The 9293-nt window shown below is 36.4% G+C and overlaps 2 protein-coding genes across 2 annotated transcripts; one reads left to right on the forward strand and one right to left on the reverse strand.

Moving 5' to 3' along the window:
• Positions 1-2398: 2398 nt before the first annotated feature.
• LOC128874550 (116 kDa U5 small nuclear ribonucleoprotein component) lies at positions 2399-7068 on the reverse strand. Its single transcript, XM_054119375.1, has 8 exons — positions 6852-7068; positions 6465-6737; positions 6117-6388; positions 5205-5893; positions 4749-4978; positions 3752-4470; positions 3240-3520; positions 2399-2979 (listed from the first exon to the last, which is right to left on the reverse strand). Exons 2-8 carry the CDS (start codon positions 6708-6710, stop codon positions 2474-2476), a joined length of 2943 nt encoding a protein of 980 aa, XP_053975350.1. The 5' UTR covers positions 6711-6737; positions 6852-7068; the 3' UTR covers positions 2399-2473.
• Positions 7069-7575: 507 nt separating this feature from the next.
• LOC128874821 (uncharacterized) lies at positions 7576-8432 on the forward strand. Its single transcript, XM_054119914.1, has 3 exons — positions 7576-7754; positions 7868-8009; positions 8189-8432. Exons 1-3 carry the CDS (start codon positions 7719-7721, stop codon positions 8332-8334), a joined length of 324 nt encoding a protein of 107 aa, XP_053975889.1. The 5' UTR covers positions 7576-7718; the 3' UTR covers positions 8335-8432.
• Positions 8433-9293: the final 861 nt, after the last annotated feature.

The raw sequence follows: 9293 nt of genomic DNA on the forward strand, positions 1-9293 counted from the left end.
CACTTGTTATAGACGTTGCTAATTTGCTATCCAATTTACACTGTACTTGTTCTATTTTTTATGTACGCGTTATAAGCTTTTTAACAAAAGCAGTTATAGTTTGTAGCTACTTGTACTGTTCTTATCCTAGGCGTTTTGACACTATTGATTTTTCCATTTAGAACATTTCTATCCTATTTATGTAATTTTCAATTTTCTATTATTTTTACCACGATTATTGTTCGTCGACATATTATAAAACATAGTCCTTCATGTTATAACACTTATTTTGCCAGTCTTTCTTTGTACTTTAATACCTTAAGAATGTTCCCTTCTCTAAGCCCGTTTCTTTCTCTATCTCATACATTTCCTTACTTTGCATTTGCATTTGCTTACATACCTGTCTTCATAATTCTATGACATCCCCATATGCCACTAGTCTGTTGGGGTTCACTGGCTTCCCTCATAACTCGGGACTGCTAAACCTGTACCGTAGCTACGATCAAACGAAGCTACAGTCCCTGAGGTTGTAATGAAGCCATTCTTGGGCCAATAGTAAAACTCTTAATCTGTAATTCTACGAATAAACTCCCTCGTCTTATTTTCATGTTTAGGGGCCAGTCTGCAACTTTAGATCGAAAATTAGGATATTTTTCCTGTTGTGTTCACAGAGAGGAATCGAATCGTTAGACTGTAATGGAAACTTTTAAGCATATACTGCTCGTTTAACAGGTTGAGTGGCATGTGAGCAAGTGAGTTTTATTCACAAGGGTGCAAAGCTATGTAACTTGACTTTAACACCTAATATATCAGTCTTCGTTTAATTTAATTCATCTTAATTTAATTCCTTTAATTCTTGCTTTACGTTGTCTTAGAAAACTCTCTTCATAATTCTCCCACTAGGGATACCTCGGGATTGTTAAACCTGTGCTATAGTTACAATTGATTTGAGTGCTATGGCGGATACCGATGTCCACTACCATACTTTCCTAGTAGCCCACGACGGAAACCGGCGTCCGCTCTGAATCTAACGTTCAATTTAGTAATTTTTAAATAACAATTATCCAAACAATCGCATAGAACTAGTTTCTAGAGTATCTTTCAAAATAACAAAAGACACGAAGTACTGCAATAAATCATCCGATTTAATACAATATTATATTAATTTTGGCATAGACATATAAAGATATCTTCGTATGTCTATGAATTTTGGATAACGTACAGCTTGTAAGTTGTTCCTTATATCATCGCTGAATCTTAGTCTCGGCAAACGGGACAAGAATACAAAATACGGCTTGACACTCAACCTGTTAAAGTAGTTAAATGAAATATTTTATGCTTCTATGATTAGCATTTTATCCGTGTAACGTCTTTGTTGCAAAATTAGGGAAGGTAATAATAAAAGGAAGAAGGTTTAGATTGACATAATGGCAGTTCCATCAATTAATAAAAGTGTATTTATTTCAATTGTAATACAAAATACTATGGACGATAGCGAATTTAAACTTATTAGAATCTCAGGTAATTTGAAATTTTCCTTTTTCCAAATAGTTTATGCAAAACAATTATATTACACATTACAAATATATTATTCCTGCTCTTATTTTCTATCATAAACTGATCAATAATTTAAACACTAAAATTAATAATTGAAAACCTTGTTCTGTTCATACAGAACATCGCTCCGACATCTAATCGTATCGAAAGCAATCTTCTTTGAGAAATCCTAACCTAACAAACCTTGATATTTCGCAAGACCAAATGTACACAAGGTAGATTATTCTAGCCCCACTTTTCGTCATATTCCTAGTGCTTGAAAAATATCTGAAATCATACGTCTGACGATTTTCGAAAGAATGCGCTATCAGAATTCATCTGCCGTTCTCACACAATGGAATCGTACTTTGTCGAGTCATTATGGAAGCGACACGAATACGAAAGAGCTCCATACATTACGGTAGACAAGCGTTAGCAATATGTCCGAGAGGAGTGTTTCGCCATACGGTCCTCGGTGCGATTCACGCCCTCGCATTAGTTCCTGTGCAGCTATCGATTTAAGCTTCGCCATTTTCCTTCGACACCTACGTCTTCTTTTACTCGACCGTCCCGTTACTATTCGACAAAATTCCGATTTGATTTTATAAATCAATCTTTCTATCGATCGTTTCTTCAGCAAACCGCATCTCTAACATATCAGAATCGTAGTTTAACCTGTGATACTTGCAATATTTAACGACGTTATAGGTTGGGTAACGATGCTCGTATGCCTCGGATGTTCAAGGAAGTTTATACGCAATTATTACATTTATTTGTATTTCGATTCTCTGTCCATTCTGTATTTTCTATGTTATCACCGAAGCGTCTTTACCCACGTAATAATCGTGATAATGCGAAGCAAGGAGGATACAAGGAGACCAGCTTTTATATAAAATTAGTTCTTTAATGTTACGTTTGTACACTAAATAATCAATGGAATTATTACAACAACTGTTCATTACAATGGATAATTAAGAAGCACATCTTGTCTCGCCAACTCGAGCAACATAGGATCGTCGAAGAATTTGTTGATGGATACGTCTTCCGATAAGCCTTTCCGCCTTCGTGTTTTCAGCATGAACTCTCTGGCCAAGTGTGTGGCCGGTTGTGGCTCGAGCGGTCGAATCGTGATACTCTTGTCCAACGGATCACCGGGAACGATCTGCCAATGGTGGAACACGGACAAGCAGAACGCCTGACCTTGCGTGTGTGTTCGCAAGTCGGTCTCGAACCCGAAGCTATCGATCGCTGGTATAAATGCTTTAATAGTGTACAACGGGCTTCCGGGAACAGGGGCGTCTTGGGTCACGTGGCCTCTTCTCTTGGCCAATACCGTGTACACGGCCGACACACAATCTGCCGGTGCTTGGACTTCGACGAACAAATAAGGTTCCATCAACCTCGGTGTCGCCATGAGGAAAGCAGAGTAGGCTACTCTTCTCGCTGTCGGAATAATTTGCCCACCTACAAAGGAGTCGAGTTAATTTCGTTTACGTTTTCGAGCAACGAAAGTTATCCAGGGATAAACAAAACTCTTATTTAGATAGAATTTAACACATTCACGTAGAAGAAAACAACATTTTATCCGGCACTCGTTGAATACAAATTAGAATTTATGAATAGATACCAATTTTATCACCAATTTTATCGTGCAAACGAAGAAATCATTGTGTTAGTTTTATTCGTGTTCAAATGAAATTTTTTTTATCGCTTATTTTACTGACCTCCCCGATGAAGAGGTTCTTGGGCAATGACTGCGTCTAGGATCTTGAACTTCACGTTTCGAATCGGTTCCTCGCAGAGGGGACCTTCGCGAGTGCCCCACTGGAAACCTTGAATGATAGCATCTCGTGCACTGTTCAGTAACGACTTGTCTACTTCCGATGGAAGGGTGTCGTCTACTAGAATATTGGGTCCTGTGGCGTCTGGACCAAACGCCCATATGCTTCGGGCAGCCAGCAAATCCCAGTCGTACTTTGTTTGGAAGAACTCTCCCAGTCGTTTCCTGTCAAGTAGAGTTGTTCAAAGAATTAAGCAAAACTTAAGTGAGTCTGACGATATGGGCATTAATAACGTAGCATTTTTAACTAATATTAACTGTATCTCTGTAGTAACTTGCTTAAGTGCAAGTAGAGATATTTGTTAACCTATGCAGTGAACTTAAAGAGGGTAAAAACCACAGTCCTAGAGAGTAGCTTGCAGTATTGGTCCTCTCTCTTAATTTTGTTATACTCACTTGTTCCACGTAATTCGAACGTGTTCTGCCTCTATGTCTTCCGCGAGTCCCCTTTCGAGCGGCTCGGCGATCATCGTCAATTTGTTGCGCTTATTTGGCGTCTCGGCGAAGCATTTCAACGAGCTTGTTTCCACTACTGTCTCCGCGAAAGCAACTACAGGATCCGCCACTTTAATGTCGATCTCCGAGTACATGCGACGCAAGTCGTGCATCGCGCAATCCAAGTACAATTCTCCAGTTCCCAATACCACGTGTTCACCACTTTCTTCGACTCTGGTGCCCAACAGAGGGTAACTTTTGTTCACCTTTCTCAGACCGTCCAGCATTTTTGGCAATTCCGACGGATTCACAGGCTCCACCGCGATCTTGATCACACTCTGCGTATTGAACTTCAGCGGCCGGAAGATGTGTAGGTCGTCCGAACTGTTGAGATCGGTGATCGTGCTCGTTTTAACGATCGGTCTGTCTATGCCCTCGATGAGAACCCAATTGCCGGCTGGAACTCTGTTCAGCTCTATCGAATAACGAGCCTCGCTGATCCATAATCTGCCGACGGTAAGCACACGGGAATCTTCTTCATCGGTGCGCGAATACGCCTCGCCCAATACTCGGACGCGTTGTCCTGCTTCCAAGGTACCAGACATCACCCTTCCGAGGACTACGAATAGCGTGCAATCTTCGGTAGGGTACATTTTCGTGCTGTGAATCATCAACCTTCCCTGAAAAAAATTATTCAACCGTTTGGTGCTCTGTGGAATGACACAACGCTTAAAAACTGCAAGTCAGACATGTCGAACGCGCAGGCTACTTGACCATTTTATTATTTCTAAACTTTATATGAATATGTATCCTGTACACATTCTTTTATTACACTCACTTGTACCTTTTTCGATCATTTTAAAAATATTTTTGAATGTTGTAACATAATAACGATAAAATACAAATTGAACAAATTGAGTTTGACATGTCTGATATAAATAATTTCTAAAATACTAACATCAGGATCACAGCTGACCATATCCTGTGCTAAAGGCGAATCCATCGGGCCTGTATACACGTGCTGAACCTTCACCGGTGCGTGCGATTGAGGACTGGGAACGTGAGCTACGCACATATCAACCAGTCCGCACATGTCTCCTAAGAAACGTGTACAAACGAGCCTCAATAGAGGTCTGATGTTCATCTTCATTTCCTCTGATGTTAATCTGATGCCTAATTCGTCCAACACTATGAAATTAGATAATAATAAATATAAGATATTTGAAGATTTCACGGATTCGCTCTTTGTGGTTAATACCAACTGAGACTTTCGGGTGTAAACCATGTCGACAAAATTACAACTAGCTTCTTCAGAGGTCAAAAGACACGGCTTACATCCGAAAGTTTTAGTTAGTATCAACGATACACACATATATTAACAACCAAAACAACCATTTATAGCAATTATACTAACCATCGGGTAGAGTAGTATCGACGTCACCGACAACCTGCGCGAATATTTTATACAACGGCTCGAGAATAAATTCGATAAAGCTGCGCTGTGCCGTATTGTGTGGCGGTTTCTTGGTAAATTTCCGTGTTTTAGAATTGAAGTATATATCGCCCCATAATCTTTTCGCAAACTCGTTGGCGTTTAACGTGGGATGTGTCTTAGCGTAGAGTGCGGCGAAGGATTTGAGGGTGAAGCAAACGTTATACTCCGAACTGGCGAAGCAAACGTTTCCGATCGCCGGCGACACAAAGGACGGATTTTCATTGTCAGAATAGAGCGCTATCAGTCCATTGATTTCTTCGATGATGTGTCTCAATTTATAATACGCATCTAACGGTGGTAATTTCAGCTCCAAGATTAGTCGGTCTATCTTATTTATGCAAACTGTTAACGCGAGCTTTTCTTGCAGCGCATGTTTCAGTAGACGTTCCGTATTTAACATTACACCCTCAGCAGCATCTACGATTAATATTGCACCGTCGGATAAACGTATGGCTGCTGTCGCCTCGTCGGAAAAGTTTACATGACCAGGGGTATCGAATATGTTTAAAAGATAAGACTTGGATTTCACGTCTTGCAGCAACAGAGTGACGGGTGTCGCTTTTGTTGATACGCCTCGCTGTTGCTCCGTAAATAGCGTGTCTGTATATCTGTTAACATAAACAGATTTTCGTTAAAGATTACTAGTAAAACCAAGATCTAGTTTGTTTATTGATAATTACGAACAACTAAATTAATATTTTCAACTCCTAAGTTTATATCTCTATACAACAGATTATTTAAAATAACATTTGATAAAATACAAAAAATTGTAAAAACATTACTTTATAAATTCGTAAGATGTATAATTAAGGTGAAATACTTATTACACACCTTAGTGGTTTTTCATCTGTCACACTGTGTAGATAGGGATGGGTCTGTCTTACTAAACAATCAACTAAAGTGGTCTTGCCATGATGTAAGTGACCAAGTAAAACAACATTTCGTATCAGATGTGGTGCATCCATCATATCAGCCAGAAATTCTATACTATATGTTGTATCTGGAAGTTGCTGTTGTTTTATTTGGAATTTGGGTTTTCTGGTCGGTGCTATTAATGGTTTGTCCAATGGCTGGGCATCTTCTTCTTGCACCAGTGTTTCAACCTATAATGTATTGCAATTGCATAAATCATAAGTACAAAAGTACTGATAAAAATATGTTTGTGAATGAGATACTTACCTCTGGTCCGTAAACTTCTAATGCACTAGGATAATATCTTTTATCTTCATGCAATACAACCGCCATAGAATTGCCTTGTTCCAATTGATCTCTAGATTCATCTTTATCCTCCTCCATCTCCTCATCTGAACGTTCTCTATCATCAATATCATCTCCAGCATTTCCATATTCGTTTTCATCTTCACTATCAGAGGCTAAATCAGGACCAATGTAATTTCCAAATTCATCATATAGATCCGCATCCATAGTGAGACTCCACTAATTTAAAAAAGACTGCAAATGTAAGAATTGTAAATAGTACTTATCACAGATTCCTTTATTTTATATATAACATATTTGTTGTTTTACATTTTCTTAGAATAACTGTAAATATGATTGTTTACATACATATAACCTTAAAACTGACAAATAACCGGTCACGCGTAATGTTGCAAAAGGAGAAATTAACAACTACTTAATTCCATTAAATACAATACAATATTTATAAATTGTGATTGATAAGCCTGAGCGTTCACCAAAATTAGTACTATTTACAACAAACGTTCAAGCGATATTGTATTTATAAATGGTTTTGGTTATCATGGTTATGATATACGAAGCAATACGAACAAAACTATACAATGTGCGACTCCAGGAGCGCCCTCACGTAACCATAGAGCAATACTATTATAGAAACGAACTAGAGCGTTTTTTAGGTACAATCCCAAGTGCGTATGTATAGTCGATTTATTATTACTATCAGTAATAATCAGTTGTTTTATGCAGTCGGTAAGTCAAGGCACATGATACGATCGGTAAAAATTAGAAACAAAATGTATGTCGAGAAATGAGTTTTTTATTTTGGAAATAATCAAAATTTCGATCAGTCTTGATCGATCTGTGGACGGAAAACAAATGCAAAGAGCAATATTTCTTTCGATTATTAAGATATATATATAATAGCTTCTAAATCTGATAGAATGAATCAAACATAATTTTTCATATATTCTTATCTATATGGTAAATACCAAACGCTTCTCAGCGTCTCGGTATTTGTCTTCGACCATGGTCGAAAGTATTTATCACGTCTACTAGCGCTACCTACCTATCTTCAAGAAACTAAAAATGTGGATTCAAGGTATGTATATCTGACAATGAGCTTAGATCCCCTGACCAACCAGAAGACTTCTTGACAGACATATTGTTATATAAATATTCAGAATTGTTATAATTTTGAACATACAATTGAATTACAAATATTATAATTGTAATAAAATGTCACGTCTAATTCCAGATAAAATTTTCATTCAGGTATGTATAAAAATGATTGGAGCTTTACTTTCCTTCTACTTAAATATTTTGGATATTTTATATTTTTGTTATTAAATTATTTAATTGTTTTTGAAATAAATTTATTATTTTAGAAAAGAAATTTAACACTATTGCGAACCTTGTGGGCGAAAACAAAATCAACAAAAACAAAATCAACAAATACCAGCAATCCATCTGCAGTGAATGATAATGTTCCAGGGCTCAGTAAAAGATGTGTTGATGTCCCAAACACACGTAAGATATGAACATATTACTATTTTGTACTTGTTTATAACAGTCGTTATTAATTTGTTTAAATTTTCGCTTTTGTAAATGGATATCATTAACATTATATAAATATACTTTTAAATTAATAAGACATATTCATATTAAGATTGTTTATTCTATAGAGTTTTTAAAATTTCATTTTACAGCTGTTGGCCCTGGTGCTGCAAAGGATAAAGAATACAAAAATCCAGAATATTTTTGTTACGGAATTCATAGTTTCGGAGAAGCAGAAGTAGAGCTAGCAAAATATAGATTACCAGTACCTTCTAATAAAGTACCTTTTAATCGATAAGTAGATTTTATCTTGATATTTTTCTTTGTGAAAACTTATGTAACTAGCAACGCAACATAATTATTAGAATAAATTATCTTAAACTAAAATACATTAAATTTTTAACTGTTTGACAGAGATATAATGACAGTGATTGATCAAATTACTTAACTAGTCTGTACAAGTATTATTACATTAATTTTTAATCAAACAAATGTGTCTAATATTATATATTAAAAATTAATTTTTGGAAAAAAAAATACAACAGACTTCGAAAAACATTAAAACTGCACTAAAAAGTATGAAATAATATCGAGTTAATTTATATGAATATTCACCAGCTCTTGACGAATTTCGTTAAATACAGCATATTCATTCGGTAAATGCGTAATTAAAGAACATTATTTGAAATTTTTGTTAAAACATTAGTAACATTTCGTGCAGCATCAACATTTGGATTTTTCATCAAAGAATCGCAAAGTGGCTTTAACACAGTAAATGCTTCCTGTATTTGATAGTGTTCCATTTTTATGTAATAGAAAAAATATACGAAACAATTAAAGATCTTAGATGACTTCAACAATGTGCATCGATGTGCATTTTATAATCTTGTCCCTACTGCTTTACAATTAATAAATGTAATAACATTCGTCGTATTGTTCCAAAATTAGGATGTTTATACTACATAAATTGCTCGATCACGGCATATCAACCTAAACCATTGAATCTTTAATCTAACCTAATTAATGTAATTCAGATTAATGTCCTATGAGATAAGTGATCTGTGTTATAATAGATACATAATTTAAGTTAGCAAAGAGCTAATAAAGTTGTCTTGATAAGTGATGCATCGGTTTTGTAGCTACTACAAACCGTAAAAGAACTTGGAAGTTCGATGCAGGTAAAGCAGAGCAACTTCGAAGTTCGACATGGGTAATGCAGAGCTACTTCGATTTCGTCGTGGGTAATGCAGAGCTACT

The sequence above is a fragment of the Hylaeus volcanicus genome, chromosome 4, assembly GCF_026283585.1.
Source record: "Hylaeus volcanicus isolate JK05 chromosome 4, UHH_iyHylVolc1.0_haploid, whole genome shotgun sequence".
NCBI classification, from domain to species: domain Eukaryota; kingdom Metazoa; phylum Arthropoda; class Insecta; order Hymenoptera; family Colletidae; genus Hylaeus; species Hylaeus volcanicus.